Source organism: Capricornis sumatraensis, chromosome 15, assembly GCF_032405125.1.
Source record: "Capricornis sumatraensis isolate serow.1 chromosome 15, serow.2, whole genome shotgun sequence".
Taxonomy (NCBI): Eukaryota; Metazoa; Chordata; class Mammalia; order Artiodactyla; family Bovidae; genus Capricornis; species Capricornis sumatraensis.
The window spans coordinates 45,834,812-45,854,809 of NC_091083.1; the positions used below are offsets into that span (position 1 = coordinate 45,834,812).

The 19,998-nt window shown below is 57.1% G+C and overlaps 1 protein-coding gene across 2 annotated transcripts in view; it reads left to right on the forward strand.

Moving 5' to 3' along the window:
* The window catches only part of PYGB (glycogen phosphorylase B), a 34,984-nt gene that overhangs the window by 6,752 nt on the left and 8,234 nt on the right, over positions 1 to 19,998 (forward strand). Inside the window, exons 2-14 of one of the 2 annotated variants that reach the window (XM_068986667.1) lie at positions 4,152 to 4,253; positions 6,533 to 6,611; positions 7,848 to 7,951; positions 9,266 to 9,397; positions 10,917 to 11,028; positions 11,329 to 11,411; positions 12,218 to 12,361; positions 12,778 to 12,870; positions 14,146 to 14,292; positions 14,980 to 15,143; positions 15,795 to 15,909; positions 16,271 to 16,372; positions 16,900 to 17,047. In XM_068986667.1, coding sequence (XP_068842768.1) covers positions 4,152 to 4,253; positions 6,533 to 6,611; positions 7,848 to 7,951; positions 9,266 to 9,397; positions 10,917 to 11,028; positions 11,329 to 11,411; positions 12,218 to 12,361; positions 12,778 to 12,870; positions 14,146 to 14,292; positions 14,980 to 15,143; positions 15,795 to 15,909; positions 16,271 to 16,372; positions 16,900 to 17,047 — 1,525 coding nt within the window. The remainder of the gene's footprint in view (positions 1 to 4,151; positions 4,254 to 6,532; positions 6,612 to 7,847; positions 7,952 to 9,265; positions 9,398 to 10,916; positions 11,029 to 11,328; positions 11,412 to 12,217; positions 12,362 to 12,777; positions 12,871 to 14,145; positions 14,293 to 14,979; positions 15,144 to 15,794; positions 15,910 to 16,270; positions 16,373 to 16,899; positions 17,048 to 19,998) is intronic. The other variant, XM_068986668.1, reaches the window with a different exon arrangement.

Sequence of the window (19,998 nt, forward strand, 5' to 3'; positions counted from 1 at the left end):
ACCTGCCTGACAATGCAGGAGATATAAGAGACATGGGTTTGATTCCTGGGTTAGGAAGATTCCTTAGAGGAGGGCATTTCAACACACTCTAGTATTCATGCCTGGAGAATCTATGGACAGAGGAGCCATAGGGTCGCAAAGAGTCAGACACGACTGCAGCGACTTAGCAGGCACGCACAGTTCTGTTCACAACACTGAGTCATATTGCTGAGTCACAGGGGGAGTTTGACATGGTCCAGATCACTTAATATAAATTGATCAGGCTCTGGCTATCAATCAGTGACAAGGAGGCCTCCGTGACTGTCTGGCTCTGGGATGGGCTGAGTGGACACTTTGTAGGTAGGGCTTAGCAGCATGTGAGGTGGACGGCCCAGGACTATAAAATTGACGTCATGGAGCACAAAGTGAATCTGTTCCCTGAAGAACTAAATGATCTCTAAGATCCCTGCAGGTTCTCAAATCCTGTAATATTATCCTATTTTACATTTCCCAGATTTACTTTGAGCAAACAGACCTGCAGTCTAATCCTAGGTAACAGTACCTAAAGTAAAAAAAAAAAAAAAAAAAGAAGTTTGTGGTCTACATTGAGACACAGCCTGCCAATTAGGGGAAAGATTCCTTGAGATTTCACTCCAAAGGAGCGTGCTGAGTGTGACTTTGTAGGTTGGGCCCTAAGACTTGTGTGGTAGATACCACCCTTCCTCCTCATGCGAGCACAGTTGTGGTTTTATATAGAAAGCCATTTCCTCCAGAAAGCCCCTGGGATGCAGTGGCATGGACGTGGAGACATGCTCAGGACAGGAGTGAGCCTCAGCTCTCTGGCCAGTGTGGGGGCCACCCCCCTCCAGAGCAGCTCTCCTCTTGCAGTGGGATAACAGACACGAGGGGGCCTCCATGGCTTTGGAGAGGCTGGAGGGCCCACCGGAGCTGACCTCTGTGTTGGGTCAGTGATCCGTGTCCCTGTGTCATGTCAGGGCCAGTTCTGTCTGGCAGGAGCCTCTCTGTGCTGGGAGGGCAGCTGGTGAGCTAAGATGGAAGGGGACTGTGTGGCTGCATGTTCCTGGCACAGACAGAACTGGGTTCTTGGTGGCGGGGAAGTGGATTGCCCCAGTCTGCACCCAGCTTCATTGCCCTGAGTGTTGAGAAGGTTCTTTGTTTCCTCTTCCTGCAGAGCGTTCAGACCCTGCTGTTAACCAAGGGCTCTAAACACACTTTTAGGAGAGGGAGAGGAAATGGAGATCTCAGAAAGCCCAGTTCTATTATTATTAATCTCAGTTCTATAGAGAGCAAAATGAGGCTGTACCTATTTATATTAAACTCCATGTTCATAGAGTTCACTAATTCCTAACACTCTGTGTGAAGTCGCTCCATCGTGTCTGTTTGCGACCCCACAGACTGTAGCCTACCAGGCTATTCCATCCATGGAATTTTCCAGGCAAGAGTACTAGAGTGGATTGCCATTTCCTTCTCCAGGGGATCTTCCCAACCCAGGGATCGAACCTAGGTCTCCCGCATTGCAGGCAGATGCTTTAATGTCTGAGCCTCCAGGGAAGCCCCCTAAGACCCTTTAGGAGATTAATATGCTGTATAATATTTGCATCGATCATGTTTTCATCTGTTTTTGTCGAAGAGCTTTGTTGATGCTTTTCTGTGATGTTACCTGTTGGGGTGGGCTCTGCATGTAATAAATAAACCCAATTGATAAAAATTAAGGCTGCCTCTAGGCCATATAACACTTGTTGCAGCTGTATTGCAAAGAAGGAACCCAGCCAAAAGTTTCAGTGACCTAGTTCAGCCCTGGAGATGGCCTCCTAGAGGTGTGTGACAAGGTTAAGGGGTCCCTGCTGTTCTCAGGCTCCAGGAGATGAGTGTCTGGTCCTCAGTCAGAACCCCGGAGCCAGGAGGCCCTGTCCAGGGTTGCAAAGATGGTGCTGGGACACTGGGCTGGGCCTGGAGGGCTGTGGGCCCACAGCAGCAGAGTTTGGGGCTAGCAAGTATTGGCCCTTTGCAGGTGAGCCCCCAGGCTTTTTCTTAGACCAAGCCTGTGCCCTCAGCTGTTTTTTTTCCAGAATTACCGCCCTGTTCTACAGGTTCCACACCCCTCCCCGAAAATCTGGCCTGGTGAGGGGCCCAGCATTGCTGAGTCCAGGGTGGACGTGGTGCTATCAGGGACATAAAGGGACCAGGTCACTCCATCTGCCGGGAAGGAGCCAGGATGGGACCCAGTCTGTATGGTTCAAATGTCATCGGCCAGCTTCTCAAGAACCTTCAGTTTTAATGGTTTCACACCAAACTACCTTGAGGAAACTGGGGAAAGCAAAATCAACATGTGTGGTGAAGTTATAAAAGTACTCCTCACACAGGCAAAAACAGCAGCAGAAATCAAGGCACAGACCCTGAGGCCAGAGCTCCGGCCAGGCAGGGCCTACAGAGGTGCCTGGCACAGGGCTGACCCTGCTCGGCCCCTTCTGAGTGGGGACAGTGCTTGAGGGCCCCCAGTGCCATGGCTGTCGCTGCTGTCCTCTTGTGCAGGGGGCCATAGGAGACTCTCCCGGGCCTGTTTGCAGAACTCAGTACACTGCTGAACCCTGGACACCTGTGTTCAACTTGGGAGGAAAGTGAAAGAGATTCAAAGATTTTAAGGCTGATTGCAACATTTTATGCCTCAGCACCCATCTCTTAGGAAAAGAGATAATCAAGCTATTTTCCTAATGCTAGTTAAAAGTTGGAAAGATCAAACTACAACTTTTAAAATACATATTTGTATGAATAGTTACAGGCAAAACGAAAACATCTCAGCCATATCCCTGACCTGCCAACTTCTTATAAAACCTCTTGGGAGAACCCCAGAAGGAGGCTGGTGGGGGAAAATGCCCCTTGTGTGTGCCTGGGAGAATCGAATGTTCACAAGATGTTCACTTGCTCAGACAGCTAGGCACTGTCATCTTGGCGTGTTTGCCCATTGGTTACCAAGCCCCGTGGGAACCCCATATACTAATAGATCAGCTCAAGTGTAGGGCAAATACCGTCCAGGACGATGAAAGGTCAGGAAGAGGCAATGGGCCGCGAGCAGCAGTGACAGTCGTGTGGGTAGAGAGAAGCTTGTTACACTGTGATGAGTCTGTGACTTAAAGGACACTGGAACATGGATGGGAATTTTGAAGCCAGGCATTCATATGGTCAAAAAATGTGGAAGAAATGCTCTCTAAGACTGAAATCTGTATTTTTTTTTGTATCCATGCATGTTCTTTCGATTTGTAGATTTGATATGTATGGAAAGTTTTCTTAAATTATATTTTTTTAAAATACATTTCTTTATTTGGCTCCACTGGGTCTTAGTTGTGGCATTCAGGATCTTTAGTTGTGGCCTATGGGGTCTGGTTCCCTAACCAGGGATCAAACCCAGGCCCCCTGCGTTGGGAGCGTGGAGCCTTAACCACTGGAACACCAGGCAAGCCCCCCCAAGGCCTCACTCTGGATGGCTGGAAGCAGCGTGGAGGTCCTGTGTAGGAGCAGGACTCTGTGGGCCGGATCTCGACTCTGCCACTGCCTTCCGTGGCCCAGGGCGGGTCGCAGGCGGCAGACGGCTCCAAGCGTGGGAAGCGTTGGAATCCTGCGTGATCCCCAGCGAGTGTCGGTGGTCGTCTCTTCTTTTACACAGATGTTTATCTCTCAGTCCCCCAAAGCCAGCAAACAGGCAGCAGATGGAAATAGGCAGACATGTCCGTCCGTCTGTCCCATTGTGTTGACCGTGCCTTTGGCACTGAGTGCCCAGTGCAGCTGTCAGGAGCTGTTCACCCTGCAGGGCTGGCTCACCCCCACCAAGCGCAGACAGGGCTCCGTCTGTCCTGGGGGTCGGTTCCCCACCATCGCCCTGCCTCACCTCCCTGCCCCCAGGGGAGGTTCCTTTTTGTCCCCTTGGGGACTCCAGAAGGGCAGTGCACAGAATCTGCTTTTGAAGGACCCTCCCTGGGGGACAGCCCCTGGAAAGGTGAGGTTGGCTGAGGCTGAAGGGAGGGAGCCCATTTTAGGGGTGCAGGTAAGCACAGTGTTGGCCGAGTGCAGCCTCTCAGAAGATCCGCTCTGCACTGGGATCTTCAGGTACGTGGGGCGGAACCAGCTATCTCAGATGCCTCTTCTTGCTCCCTTAGCGCATCTACTATCTGTCCCTGGAATTCTACATGGGCCGCACCCTACAGAACACGATGGTGAACCTGGGCCTCCAGAATGCGTGCGATGAAGCCATCTACCAGGTGTGGTCCTTGGGGCCGGGCTGCTGGGTTGGCCTCCTGTGGGCACCGAGCCTTAATCCAGCCCTGCGGAGCCGAGTGCTGCTGTCTGGGACTGAACGCTCGGGCATGGGGGAATGGGTGGTGGGTGATGCGCCTTCTCAAGGAGAGAAAGTGAGGACTGGATGGGAGCTAATGCCCGGAGGGCAGGGACGGGGGCAGGTTGTGATGCTGAAGCTTGAAGCTTCTCAACCATTGCGCGTCACATGCCCACCCCACATGGCAGAAATGCCTGATACCGTTCCACGTCTCTTTACTTTATTGAGCTGGTGGCCCACCTCCAGCTCCCCTCTCCCAGCCTAAAGACACTTGTCCTGCGCCTGCTGGTAAAATTGCCCTTCTCTCCTACTCGGAATTGTTGTCGTTCAGTCGCTAAGTTATTAACGACTCTTTGCAACCCCATGGGCTGCAGCACGTCAGACTTCCCTGTCCATCACCAACTCCCAAAGCTCACTTCATCGAGTCGGTGATGGCATCCAATCATCTCATCCTCTGTCATCCCCTTTTCCTCTTGCCCTCAATCTTTCCCAGCATCAGGGTCTTCTCCAATGAGTTGACTCTTTGCATCAGGCGGCCAAAGTATTAGAGCTCCTATGGACAGAGGGGCCTGGTGGGCTATAGTCTATGGAGTTGCAAAGAATGGGGCACGACTGAATGACTAATATGAGCAATAGAAAATACAGAGAGGCATGTGTCTTTTTAAACATTGTACATTTTTTTCCCCTAAAATGCTGTTTCACTTGCTGTTTAGCTTTTAGTTAAGCTTGTGTTGGGAAGGTTTTCATGATGATGAACTTGGAATCTCAGACACATGTTGGCAGTGCCTGCCTTTCAGGCAGGACGTGGGTACTAGAGGCTGTGAACTGGACTGTCGATGGTGCAGGGCTGAACGGCCTCCTCCTCAGGCTCCCCAGTTACAATGCACTGTGAAAATAAAACATGGGAGACTTCCCTGGTGGTCCACAGGTTAAGACTTGACCTTCCAAAACAGGAGGTACCAGGAGCTAAGATCCCACATGCCTCACGGCCCAAAAACCATAAAACAGAAGCAATATTGTAACACGTTCAATAAAGACTTCTTAAAAAATGTTTTAAAAAAGAAAAAAACATCCCACTGCTGCACCACCCCAGGCTCCAGTTCCAGAGCAGGTTCCACTAAAAACTAGAAATTCATAAGAAGCCACTCTCTCCTGAGTGTGCCATCGAGGACACACTTAAAATTACAGGAAAGTTAAAATATACATGGAAATTGTCTGCTATGATGAACGTCTTCACACACCATCATCACCTGACTTCCCTAGTCCTCAAGCCCAAATCATGGCTGGTCTTATTTCCTATAATGCCCCACCACTCCCAAGTTATTTAAGAGCCAATATCAAATGTCTTAATAGTTCACATGTAAATATTTCACTAGATACTTCTTTTCTTTTTCTTTGGCCAAGCTGCACAGCTTGCCAGACTCCTCTGTCCTTCACTCTCTCTGAGTCTGCACAGACTCACGTCCATTGAGTTGGTGATGCCGTCCAACCATCTCATCGTCTGTCGTCCCCTTTCTCCTCCTGCCTTCAGGCTTTCCCAGCATCAGGGACTTTTCCAGTGAGTCAGCTCTTTGCATCAAGTGGCCAAAGTTCCTATTTTATGAATAAGTTTATTTGCACTATTTTTTGGTTTCCGCATATAAGCAATGTCACGCTGTAGTTGTCTTTGTCTGGCTTACTTTGTCTGGTATGAGAATCTCTAGTTGCATCCATGTTGCTGCAAATGGCACTATTGCGTTCTTTTTTATGGGTGAGTAATACTCCTCAGGTACATACCACATCTTCTTTATCCATTCATCTTTCCGTGGACATTTCGGTGGTTGTTTCCACGTCTTGGCTATTGTGAAGAGTGGTGCAGCAAACGTCGGGGTGCACGTGTCTTTTCCAGTCAGTTTTCTTCTGACTGATACATGCCTAGGAGTGGGATTGCAGGATCATACGGTAGTTCTCTTTTTAATTTTTTGAGAAACCTCCATACTGCTCTCCCAGTGGCTGTACCAATTTACATTCCCACCAGCAGTGTAGGAGCATTCCCTTCTCCCCACGTCCTAACACCAAATTTTAATGTCGGGTTCTCAAGTCTAAAAGAAAGCAGCCCCTAACCTCTGACTGCTGCAAGCTCACAGGATTTAAGTATCTTTCCACCTTTTACTTGAGGGAAAATATGAAGTACTATTAAAATGTTACCTCTGTTTCTGTTCACAGTTGGGGCTGGACCTGGAAGAACTGGAGGAAATAGAAGAGGACGCTGGCCTGGGGAACGGAGGCCTGGGGAGGCTGGCAGGTAACCCCCGCCTCTGTCCAGGACAGGCCTTTCCTGACACGGCGCTTGCTCAGTGTGCTCACTCGCACACAGCGAGGCCAAGGTCAGCCGTGCTCCCAGCGCTGGCCTGTCAGGGAAGATTTGTCCCTCAGAGTGGATGGGACAGTGTGTCCTCCAAGTCGAAATCTTTGCCACCAGTAGGAAGAAAAAAATCAACTTATTCTATTCTCTTTCATACAAGGGGCACTTCATAATTATGGAGACCAGACTTGCCAGTCCTGGGGACCTGATGCAGAGAGAGGTTTCCGACATACCTACCACCCTCCTGATTGGGACAAAGACAGGGATAGAATCACACACGCATTTACGAACATAGCCCAACTTAAAGCACCGGCTCCTGCCTTACTGCAGTGAGCTGACTGCCCCGAAGAGGCAGAGCTCTTCCTCTCGGAGCTGTCGCTCCCTTCTCACCCAATTTGAGAGCAGCCTCAGTTTGGTGTTTTTTAGTTTGGGTATTTTTCCCCCTCTTGTCTTAATTATTTTTGCCGGCCTTTATGGGGTGAAGGAGCTGGGTTAAGAACTCAGAAGTGGAAGCAGCAGTCCCAGTGAGACTGGATCGCACTATGTCCTGCTGGGCTCTTGGGCCCGGAGCTTCTGGAACAGAGAGGATCGATTCTGCACCGCCCTGGAGTGTGTGGGGCCCCAGAGTTTACAGTACCATGCGATGGCCCGGCCCACCCCTTCTGAGAGGCATCCTCCTGTGAAGGGAGCAAGGGCCCTAACGTTGATCCATGCGTGTGTGCGTTTATGCCTTCAGAATTCAAGTTAAAGTCTGCAGACGTTATAAGTGCAGCATATGTTTCTGGCAGATGAAACATCCCACAGATCTTCACCCTTGGCTGGGTCTGCCCCACATCCAGGGAAAGGCCCTGTGCACCCCACTTGAGGGTGGGGATGGTGTGTGGAGACGGGCTGAGTTTGGCCGTGTCCTTTGTGTTCGTCCCCCTTCCCACGCCCCCAGGTAGTCCCCAGGTTGATGCTGTCTTGGCCGTAGGATCTCAGGCCGAAGAGCCTCAGCGGTGGCCCAGCAGCCTCAGCCTTTCCTTTTCATGAGACTTGAGGCCAACGTGTCCCCACTGAGCCACTGCCTGCCACCCTGGGGCTGGCCCCCAACCACGGGGTGTCTGTTTGCCTCAGTGTCCGGGCCTGGGCTCAGAAGCCTCAGATCTGCTGATGTCCCTGTGTTTGGACTTCCAGCCTGCTTCCTTGACTCGATGGCCACCCTGGGCCTGGCGGCATATGGCTACGGGATCCGCTATGAGTTTGGGATTTTCAACCAGAAGATTGTCAATGGCTGGCAGGTGGGTGTGGTTTTCTCCTTCCACTCGCTTGCGGCCCTTCGGCACACAAGAAAGTCACCAGGCGCTGTCGGGTCTGCTTCTGGACTTCCTGCTCCTCCAGGGAGGCTGCATTCCGGCCCTTGGCAGAGCGGAGGGGGCGGGGCAGGGGCTGAGGGCCCTGGGCGATCCGTGATCTGGGTGCCATCCCCTCAGCCAGCAGGGCCTGTCGCCAATGCGTTCTAATTGCACATGGCTTCTGGGTGCTGACAGGACGTCTGGCGGGCTCAGGCCAGAGCCTGGCTGGGCCTCTTATATTTGGGAAGATGCTGCTTCTGCAGACAGCTCGTGGTCCTACTCTGCAGAGGGGACTAGGCTCTGACGTTGGAATCTCACTGACGTACAGGGAAGGAACACCTTCCTCCCACCAGGAAGTCAAAGGCAGGAGCAGTTCTGTGATGAGTGTCTGCCTGCCCCAGGCAGAAGTGGCTCGCCTTCTGTGGAGTCCTGAGAGAGGGACTCGGGAAGCAGTAACCTCAACCACGCCACTGTCCCACAACCCAGATGCTCCTTCTTGGGACTTGCCTCCTTTCTGTCTCTGTAACTTGGTTGTCCTGGACGTGTGGTGTACACAGAGCCGTCTTTCGTGCCCTGACTGTCCCAGTCACGTCATGTAGATGGAGTCACGTGGTGCATGGACTCCGAGTAACATCTTGAGGTTTGTCAGTGTGCCTCAGGACTTCTCCCTTTTACTGCTGAATTCAAAGCATTCTTAATGTCTTTTTATTTTGATCTATTTTCTGCATTTTATATGAATTTGTTTAATAGTCCAAAAGTGAAAGTGAACATTGCTTAGTTGTGTCCGACTCTTTGCAACCCCATGGACTATACAGTCCATAGAATTCTCCAGGCCAGAATAGTGGAGTGGGTAGCCTATCTCTTCTACAGTGGATCTTCCTGACCCAAGGATCAAACCAGGGTCTCCTGCATTACAGGCTGAGTCTTTACCAGCTGAGCTACCAGGGAAGCCCTAATAGTCCAAAGCATTCACTTTTAAATCGAGAGCCTGGGCTAGAATTGGGAATCTTTACCTTGTAAATCAGCTGCAGTTGTGTTTCCATGCTGGGGTTGATCGTCTAGGTGGCATGGTGGTGCAGGTGGAGGGTGGGGCCCACCAGTGCCCAGGACCGCCGCCCCCACTTCACCTGCTGCCCCCCGCCCTCACTTGCCTCCCCCCTCACCTGCCGCCCCCTCTCACCTGCCGTCCCCCCCCTGCCATCTCCCACCCTCACCCACAACCTGCCCTCACCTGCCACCCCCAACCTGCCGCCCCTTCAGGTGGAGGAGGCCGACGACTGGCTGCGCTATGGGAACCCCTGGGAGAAGGCGCGGCCGGAGTACATGCTGCCGGTGCACTTCTACGGGCGCGTGGAGCACAGCCCCGAAGGAGTGCGCTGGCTGGACACGCAGGTACCACAGGCACTTCCTGGGAGGGGACTGAGCGCAGGGACCCTCAACTTGCCTCCTGTCAGGGGCTTCCCTTGGGGCTTCCCTGTGGGAGCTGCCTCCCCACACAGTTGGTTGGGACGGTTCAGACCTCGACCATGTAGCTACCTCTGTAGTTTAACAGGAGCCGTGTCTCAGGGTGTTTTGTGGCAAGCAGGTTGGTGCTGGGAGGGGCAGCGCACTGGGGGCTGTTGGTGAGAACAGCTCCGCATCCCGGGGCCGGCACTCACTGCGTAGCCCTGGCTCTCAGTAGGGTCTCCTGGTGCGGCTCACCGATTATTTGGAGCCATCAGTGCCCTGGGCAGGGAGCCCTGGGTGGATGTCGCAGAATGGAGCATCCCCACCTAACTGGGCCTTAGTAGGGGGACCAGGGCAGGAACACCAGGTGCTGGAGGAGCATGGTGCTGGCCCCGGCGGGCACACACGCAGAGTCCCCCCAGCTCAGAGATGGCGGGAGGGTCAGAGGAGGGCTCTGTAGGGGGCGGTGGAGGAGGGGATAGTTTGCAGTGAGTAAGAAAGGGTCTGCTGTCCAGTGATCTGGGGAGATGAGCAAAAACAGAGCAAGCCCGTGAGCCACAGGTGTTCTTATGGGCTGTCCGGATTCAAGTCTGAACTGGGACTCAGGCCAGGCAGGCTGGTAGCCCAAGATGCCAGAATAAGTTGTATTTAATTTTAAAAAGTTCAGAAGCGGTATGGTCTTCTAGGTGTGTGTGCCTGTTGAAGACGAGCGAACGAAGGCCTGGAGACCCCAGCGGGACACGATGAGGGCCTTCCTGTGGGGCTGGGCCATGGAGAGGGCCGGAGCAGTTTGCAGATGCTTCATAGGGCTGGTTGAGGCCAGGGTTGGGGACAGGGTTGTGGGGCGATGGAAGGGAAGGATGAGGCTGGGGTATAGCCCCCCACCCAGTCCTTTGTGGCTCTGGGAGCTGCCTTCACACCCTGAAGCCACCCTCGGAAGTGGACCTGAGTGTGAGCAGCCCCACAGGAGGGCCCGAGGGCAGCGAGGACCCGAGGCGGAGGTGCCTCTGTCGGCTCGAGTGCACTGGTGCTTCCGGGCACAGGGGGATGGGGACCAGGGAGCACGCAGGCCGCTTTGGTTTGCTGAAGTTCGAGGTCAAGGCCCTAGGAGGAGCCTCCACAGAAATGGGGCATGTTCAGAAATAGCGGCTGTGTGCAGGGCGAGGCTAAGCGAGTCCCCAAATTGAAGTCGCCTACGCAGAGTTGAGGGATGAGAGGGCAGGCATGGAGGGCGGAGGCCGAGGACATGGGAGGAGGATCTGCCCAGGGCCAGGTGACCTTGGACACTGGCGTGGAAGATAGGAGCTGGAGGAGGCCTGGAGAGCGGTCGGTGTTGTTCGGGGCGGGAGGAGAGAAGCCAGAGGAGGGCGGGCGGCAGCCACCAGCGGCAGGCTGCTTCTGTGAGGGAGCCACCCCAGCCTCGGGGGGCACGGCCCAGGTTGGGGACCACGCTTTCCCTTGGCAGGTGGTGCTGGCCATGCCGTACGACACCCCGGTGCCGGGCTACAAGAACGACACTGTCAACACCATGAGGCTGTGGTCCGCCAAGGCACCCAACGACTTCAAGCTCCACGACTGTGTGTCCCACCTGTTCCCACCTGGGGCCTGATCCCAGACTGACCCCAGACTGACCCCAGCTGCACTCACAGCCTGCGGGGCTCCCCAGCGTGGAAGGGCTGAGGGCGGGTTCCCTGTGAGCCTTAGGCTTCCCAGGGATCCCACATCCTACAGAAAGAGCCAGGGCCTGGGGCTGGGAGGGGCTGGGCAGCAGAGCAACCGTGGGGCGCCTTCTGCTCAGGAGTGCTTGTCCTCAGACCCATCAGGGCGCTTGGGAGCCTGACAGGCTCGTGGGTCCTGACCCCGCTCTCTGCCCTCAGTCAACGTGGGTGGCTACATCGAGGCGGTCCTGGACCGGAACCTGGCCGAGAACATCTCCAGAGTCCTGTATCCCAACGACAACGTGAGCAGCTGCTGCGGTACCAGGGGGAAGGGGGACTCTCATCTGTGCTGCCTCTCAGTGCAGGAAGCTGGGCTCCATCAGGGCCCCCGTGCACCTCACACTGGTCTCAGCTGACCTCCTGAGAGTGAGGACGGACACGGTATCCCCAACGGGGCCCAGGAGCCCCCAGCCTCACACCTCCAGTCCTCCCCATAAAGACAGGGCCACAGAGCCCTCACCTCACCTTCTGCCGGAGTCTGCTCTTTGGCACCTGGTGTAGCTCCCTAAGAATCGGCGGGCGCACTTGTCGGCAGTGGCTGTCCTGCAGTGACGCCTTGAGACCCACACGGTTGTGGTTTGAAAAGCTCTTTGTAGCTGTTTCCCCACATGCGAGATGGGGATCTCAGCCACATGCTCCACGGCCCCCAGATTCTTAGCAGACGAGCCCTTAGGGTTTGCCCAGCTCTGTGGCTGTGGTTTCTATTTTACCAGTGAAATATGTGCACACAGCAGCACAAGGCCCTGGGCTGAAGGGCTCACAGGAAAAATGCCCCCGACTCCCCATCCCACCCCCCAAGATTGCAAGCAGCATCTCCCGCTTCAGGTGTGAGGCCTCTAGATGCCTGCACCCCAGAGGTTGTGTTCCTGGCCTTGGCCCCTTGAAGGGTGCTGTGACCCCCTCCTGGCTGCACTCCTTCCTTGTCTGAGGGTCACCTGACCTTGGCCCCAGATCTGGGCTGGACCCCAGCCTGGCCCCGCCCTGGGTTGGGGCCCCAGGGCCTGAGGCCGAGGCTGAGCCCAGACATGTCCTCTGGGCGTGTCTGCAGTTCTTCGAGGGGAAGGAGCTGCGGCTGAAGCAGGAGTACTTCGTGGTGGCCGCCACCCTGCAGGACATCATACGGCGTTTCAAGTCGTCCAAGTTTGGCTGCCGCGACCCTGTGAGGACCTCCTTCGAGACGTTCCCAGACAAGGTGCGCTTGCAGAGGGGCCAAGCAGGGGACCGAAGCCGGCCGTTTCTGGGCGGGGCCTTCTCCTTCCGGCCACGGCAGGCTAGGCCGGGCCAGGTGGGCAGTGGCTCCGCAGCCTGGGTCTCCATGTCCCCGGAGACCGGACCTGGGATGCTGTGAAGGGCCCCGTCGGGCAGAGCATCCAGGTTTCAGGCTCAGTGGAGAGGCCAGCCACCCGCGTCCGCCAGGCGGGAGCAGCATTCCCAGGCAACCTGCTCCCTGCTCCTCGACCCGTGCTCCACGCTGGGACCTGGAGCCCATGCCGCACCATCCACTGCCCGCGGCCGGCCCTGTGACCAGGCTCATCGGGCGGGCAGCTGAGGACCCCAGTTCTGCACCAGTGGTCAAGAGGACTGAAGGGGTCGCCCATGTCAACGCAGGTGGCCATCCAGCTGAACGACACCCACCCGGCGCTCGCCATCCCTGAGCTCATGCGGATCCTGGTGGATGTGGAGAAGGTGGACTGGGGCAAGGTGAGCTCCGCGCCCCGCCCCGCCACAGGGCCGAGGACTGGGCCTCCCTGGGGGCCTCGGGAAGAGAGGGACACTGTCCCTGGGAAGACAGGGCCGGGGGTAGGAGGACGTACAGGAGCGGCTCGGGGGTTTCTCCCGAGGGCAGGATGCTGAGTACAGGCGGCAGGGCAAAGGCCAGAGAAGAGCGGTTTTCTGGACAAGAAAAGGATTCTGACACTTGTCGGAGCTTCTCACATATGCTTTGTCATCTTAGAACTGTGGTCAAAGACCTAGAGGTGTTCAGCTTACAGAAATACATCGTTTATTTATGGGTTTGTTCTCCTCACCTCACTTATTTTGGTCCTAGACTCTTTAGTGGGGTTTTCTTGATGTAACTAAATTAAATCAACATATAAAGCCATTTTACCCCCTTTTTTACCCCCTTTCTGGTTTGGGGTGCACCTTTGGGTGAGGCTGAGCCAGTGCAGTTCACCTCTGGCCAGCAGAGGGCAGGGCCACACTCTTCACCAGCTGTCCCTGGACCACAGGTGTGAAGTCAGTTTGGTGGAAATAAAGCTGCCTGGAGCTCTGTCAGGTTTGCAGAGGAAACTGGAGTGATTCCCAGGTAGCGAAGAGGTCCTTGGTTCTGAGTATGTCCTGGGTCACGACAGGAGAGCGAATCGGTTTGGTGTATGTGCTGGGTCACATCAGGAGAGTGAAGGGCAAAGCACTCACCACGGGTCTGGGAAGCTCCAGGCCCCAGAGCAGAGATGTGCAGCTGGCAGGGTCCTTCCTGGTGGCATCTGAGCACCTGCCTCTGACCCTACACGTGCCTCTCTGACCCTACATGTGCCCCTCAGCCTGGCATCTGGCAGCTGGTCTTCTCTGTTCACTGTGGGGTTTCTGGAGTGTTGTGAGCTGGTCTTCTCTGAACGCTGTGGGATTTCTGCAGTGTTGGGAGCTGGTCTTCTCTGAACGCTGTGGGGTTTCTGGAGTGTTGGGAGCTGGTCTTCTCTGAACGCTGTGGGGTTTCTGCAGTGTTGGGAGCTGGTCTTCTCTGAACACTGGGGTTTCTGGAGTGTTGGGAGCTGGTCTTCTCTGAACACTGGGGTTTCTGGAGTGTTGGGAGCTGGTCTTCTCTGAACACTGGGGTTTCTGGAGTGTTGGGAGCTGGTCTTCTCTGAACACTGGGGTTTCTGGAGTGTTGGGAGCTGGTCTTCTCTGAACACTGTGGGGTTTCTGGAGTGTTGGGAGCTGGTCTTCTCTGTTCACTGTGGGGTTTCTGGATTGTTACAGGCCTGGGAGATCACAAAGAAGACTTGTGCGTACACCAACCACACGGTGCTGCCTGAGGCCTTGGAGCGCTGGCCAGTGTCCATGTTTGAGAAGCTGCTGCCGCGGCACCTGGACATCATCTACGCCATCAATCAGAGGCACCTGGACGTGAGCATGGCGGGGCAGCGGGGCTGCACCTGCAGGGCCTGCCCATCCTGTCGTGATGGGAGGAGGGCTGCGCCTGCTCCCCTGGGCCCTCCTCTTCACTCCATATCGGACTGTCAGGCCTGGAACAGGTGCTTCTTGAACAGAATAGCCCCTGCTCACAGAGGACTTGGGACCTGGGGGCTGGCCCTTGGCAGAGACGTTGTCTTGTCCCCCCACTGGGAGCCCTGTTTTTGGGCTTAGGGGGAGCCCTTTTTCATATCTGAGGAGGTTCAGATGTGTCTGTTCCTTGCATGCCAGAGGCCTTTGTCCTGAGACATCACTGCAGCGTTTGGGTGATGGGGGAGAAGTCACCTGTGTCTTTTCTCTGTCACGCATAGAGAGGATGCTGGTACAGGAACGGGGGGACTTAGGGTTAAGGTGTGATGATTTTCCTCCTTTTGATCTTTCGGTGAAAGAGTGGCTGTTCTCACTGCTAGACTGCGGCTACATCCTGCCTGGGCCCCCGGGCGCAGCATCTTCATCTCTTCCTGTTGGTCACACAGCACCTGCTCAGCTCCGCCAAGTCCATGGGCTGAGCCCGCAGCTGCCTGGGCTCAGGCAGCCCTGTGCTCAGGGCTAGCCAGCCTGGGCTCCAGCCGGCCTAGGGGAGCAGCTCCCGCCCTCCCTCTCACCGCTCTGTCCTTGCAGCATGTGGCCGCCCTGTTCCCTGGGGATGTGGACCGCCTGCGGAGGATGTCGGTGATCGAGGAAGGGGACTGCAAGCGGATCAACATGGCTCACTTGTGTGTCATCGGGTCCCACGCCGTGAACGGCGTGGCAAGGATCCACTCTGAGATCGTGAGGCAGTCAGTGTGAGTGGGGAGCGCCCTTCGGCTCCCACCCTATCCCTGCCACCTGCAGCACAGTGGCTGAGGCTGGTAACCGCCCAGAGCTCAGTGGTAGGAGGGTGAGCCTCTGGCTCAATGGACTGTGCTGGGGGTGAGCCCTCCTGTCACCAGGAGCCCTCCGGCTGTCGGTGTTCTCCATCTCTCCAGGCAGAAGATCTGCTCCTGGAGCACCTGCCTGGGGATGAGGGGCCCGGGCCAGACGGGGGGAGGTCAGGGCTGAGGTCAGGGCTGGGGCTCATCCCCGAGAGGAAGGAGGGATTCCGAGGGCAGGTTCCCTGCTCCAGCCCCTCTCCATGGGACGGGATCTCAATTCCATCTTTCAGTCTTCATCCGAGTCCTCGAGTGGGACACCTGCCGTGAGCGCCCAGCAGCCTGCATCCTCAGGGCTGGCCTGAGGCTTTGTGTGACATACTGTTTTATCCCCACTGTCTGTCTGCGGCCCACTGTCAGGACCACTGGGAGGAGGCCAGGCTCCAGCCACCTGCCGGGGTGGTCAGGCTCCTGGGGAGACAGAACAGCAAGGCTGGGTCCGGGGCCCCTCCAGAGGGCCCTGTGCCCTTTGCCCGCCTTGTTCCAACCAGCGTTTGCCGAGTCACCGGTGGTCTATGTGTTTAGCTTTAAGGACTTTTATGAGCTGGAGCCAGAGAAGTTCCAGAATAAGACAAACGGCATCACGCCCCGCCGCTGGCTGCTCCTGTGTAACCCGGGGCTGGCAGAGACCATCGTGGAGGTGAGGCCGGTGCCCCTGGGCCCGCCTGGGGCTGTGTGGGTGTGACCCACCCCCTTGCGTGTGGAGAGTGGGGGCTCCTGGACGAGTGGGGGGTGGGCACTGCCGCCCACAGGTGTGACCAGCCTGGCGGTTGGTCGGCAGACCTGGTGGTCCGTGCAGGAGTTCAGAGGGGGTCCTGGGCTTCAGGTCCAGCTTGTGAGTCCTGACGAGATGTGTGAGCTGGGAGTGGGGTCATTGTTGAGTTGTTCCCGTGTTCTCGAGTGGCCCCAGTGTACAGGATCTCCTGGGAGGGGTGTGATGGAGAGGAGCGGCCAAAGGGGACACAGAGCACAGAAGCTGTGTCGCCCCCATGGTTCTGCAGAGAATCGGAGAGGGTTTCCTGACAGATCTGAGCCAACTGAAGAAGCTGCTGCCGCTGGTCGGGGACGAGGCGCTCATCAGGGACGTGGCCCAAGTCAAGCAGGTAGGCCCGGCATGGGGCCAGGAGCTCAGCCCCAACTCGGCCCTGTGGAGGGGCCCTGGGTCCTCTGGGAGAGCTTGTCTGGGGGGAAGCGCGTGGTAATAGACGCAGGCCCCACACCTCCACTCGAGCTGCTGTCTGCGCCCCCAGGCCCCCCACAGCCGCCTCACGGCCAGGCAGGCCGGCTCTCTGGACGGCCTCTGAAGACCGAGACTGACCCTCTGCTACGCCCCTGGCCCTGGGGGCCCAGAAGCAGTGCTCCCTTCAGGGTCTCCGTCCCTGCCTTCTCGTCCCCTTTTCTGCTTTCTCACCCTCGCTTCTCTCCCAGGGTTTGCTTGTTGGTCTGGTTTCCCGCTTAGCTCTGAGCCCTCGTGCAGACCCACTCTCGGGGTCACGCTTCCCCGCTCCTGCCCACGTGGACCCCCGTCCCTCCACGTCCTCCCTGGGGCGGCCCCTCCCTACCGCGTCTCTGACGGGCTCCCAGGCTCAGCCCTGTGGACACCCCACTGTCCTAACCTCTGTTCTCCCAGGAAAACAAGGTCAAGTTCTCCGCCTTCCTGGAGAAGCAGTACGGGGTGAAGGTCAACCCCTCGTCCATGTTTGACGTGCACGTGAAGAGGATCCATGAGTACAAGCGGCAGCTGCTCAACTGCCTGCACGTGGTCACCTTGTACAACCGTGAGTGCCCTGCCCGCACCCTGCTGTGGACCAGGCCTTTTTCTCATGTGCTTGATCTGACGTGACACGTTCGCTTGAAGCGGCGACTGCTGGTTTTCTGTGTTCACAGCACAGCAGCTACAAGGAGTGAGATGTGAACTCAGAGGTTGGGGAGCTTGAGACCCAGGGGACGCCCTGCCTCTGGGGTGGGGCCTTGGGGTCCCTGGAGGCTGTGTTATAGGTTCGGTGTAGCCTTTCTTTCATATTTAGTTGTTACTGTTAGATTTGTTTAAAGTTACTTAGAGACACTTTACTCAGCAAGGAAGGCATTTAAAGTGCACTCTTGGAAGATGAAATAATATGTTACATCTGTACACCTTAAACTCGTAACATTTAAGTGGCATTTAATTTTGAAGCAAATGCGAATCAAAGAGCCCCCTAACCACAAAGTGGCTATGAACATTTTCTAGTTCTATAAATGAGGTAATAAAGCCTCAAGACAACCCATATGGTTTTTTAAATTTTGTAACATAGTAATAGTAACATGGCAGCAGCAGTAGTAACATAGTAATATTAATAGTAAAATAGTACAGTGAACCCTCACTTTGAAAACAGAGGAACCACAAATAAAGCTCTTCTGGAGAATGTCAGCTCCCCAGTTCCCACAAGGGAGACTTGGTCCCCAGGGCCCCACCCGGTCACTCATGAGACAGTTCAGATGCCGGTTTCCATTGAGCAGCTCTGACCCAAAGCTCAGAAAAGGCTCAGGGGAGCGCCCTCCCGTGCATGTGGCCCGGGCGTCTCCTGGGCCAGAGGCGGCAGTTCCCGGAGGCCCCGTGTTGTGCCGTGGTTTGCTTTCACAGTGGTGACTTCCTGCATTTCCTTTGTCGTCGCCCCAGCGGTGCCCCCGAGTCCCCTGCTTCTGAGCAGTGGGCCGGGTCTCCCGGTGGCCTGCCCTCCCTCCCCGCCCCCTCTGGTGGCCAGGGCCGCCTACTGCCCCCCGCACCACCTCTGCTCGTGGCCTTGGCAGCGTTCCGACAGGGCTGGCAAGGCGTGCGGCCCCCACCCACTCATCCACCGGTATGTGTGTGTGCACGGGGGTGTGCGTGTGGTCTCCCCACGAGCAGCCCCCCTCCCCGTGCCCTGACTTGGGTCCCCGTCTGCTCTGAGGGCCATCCAGTCGCCCCCCTGCTTGGTTCCTGCGACCCGGGGTCTTCCGTGTCCGCGGCGTCGGTGGCCTTTCCCAGGAAGGGTGGCTGGGCTGAGGCGATGTCCTCGGCCTCGCTCTCTCCTCGGGCAGCGCGGTCAGGAGGGCGGTCCTTGGGGGGCAGCTCTCGGCTGGCGCTCGTCCGGCTCAGCTGTCGGCCGCTGGCCATCCGGTCAGTTCTCCATACTCGAGGCCCTCTGAGCGTGTTGGCTGGTGTCTTCTCTCCCGTCTAAGGCGTGCCTTGAAATACACGGAGACCCGGACCCGGCTTTCTCCTCGCCGGGCTCCGGTGTGGTGAGGGGTTGGGGTTTTCTCCCACTGTCGTTCTGCCCGTGGCGGGCTCGCTCTCCCCGTGCCCGCCCTGTGCTGTCTGCTGGTCCTGTCTCTGTGCTATGTCTGCTCTTCTCTGCCTGTTTCTCCTCCCCGTGCTTTCTGTGATTGGGTTGCACCTCGTGGGGCCGTTCTGCCTTGTGGCCCGTGTTTTCCCCCACCTTGGTGTTGCGTTTTGGGCCATGGTCTCCCGTTTGCATTGACCATTCTCATAGGCTGGAAACTTATGGGGGGTGGCTTACACTTCCCTCATCTGTAGCAAAGCTGTGTGTTGGGGTTGGAGGAGGTGCATCAAGACCCTGGCCAGAACCTCGTGAGCTCAGGGCACTGCCGGCCTCCCAGCTCCAGACGCCCCTCTGAGGCGTGTCCCCCTCCGTGGCCGTGCCCCCCTCCGTGGCCGTGTCCCCCTCTGTGTCCCTCTCCCTCTCCGTGGCCGTGTCCCCTCTCCGTGGCCGTGTCCCTCTCCGGGGCCGTGTCCCCTCTCCGGGGCCGTGTCCCCTCTCCGTGTCCGTCTCCCTCTCCAGGGCCGTGTCCCCTCTCTGTGGCCATGTCCCTCTCCGGGGCCGTGTCCCTCTCTGGGGCCGTGTCCCTCTCTGGGGCCGTGTCCCCTCTCCATGTCCCTCTCCCTCTCCGGGGCCATGTCCCCTCTCCGTGTCCCTCTCCCTCTCCGTGGCTGTGTCCCCTCTCCGTGGCTGTGTTCCTGTCCGGGGCCGTGTCCCCCTCTGTGGCCGTGTCCCCTCTCCGGAGCAGTGTCCCTCTCTGTGGCGGTGTCCCTCTCCGGGGCCATGTTCCCTCTCTGTGGCCGTGTCCCTCTCCATGGCCATGTCCCTCTGAGGGGCCGTGTCCCTCTCCGTGGCCGTGTCCCCCTCCGTGGCCCTGTCCCCTCTCCGTGGCTGTGTTCCTGTCGGGGGCCGTGTCCCCTCTCCAGGGCTGTGTCCCCCACTGTGGCAGTGTCCCCTCTCCAGGGCGGTGTCCGTCTCCGGGGCCATGTCCCTCTCCGGGGCCGTGTCCCTCTCTGTGGCTGTGTCCCCCTCCGTGGCCCTGTCCCCTCTCCGTGGCTGTGTTCCTGTCGGGGGCCGTGTCCCTTCTCCAGGGCCGTGTCCCCCACTGTGGCAGTGTCCCCTCTCCAGGGCGGTGTCCGTCCCCGGGGCCATGTCCCTCCCTGGGGCCGTGTCCCCTCTCCGTGGCCCCCTCCAGGGCTGTGTCCCCCTCTGTGGCCATGTCCCTCTCCGGGGCCGTGTCCCCCTCTGTGGCCGTGTCCCCTCTGTGGCCGTGTCCCCTCTCCGGGGCGGTGTCCCTCTCCGGGGCCGTGTCCTCTCTCTGTGGCCGTGTCCCACCCTCTGTGGCTCCAATTCCAGGCTGGCTCAGGAGGCATCATGGCCTGTGGGCCTCTGCCCACCAGGTTGTCCAGGCCCCTGTCCGAGGTTTCCCTGTG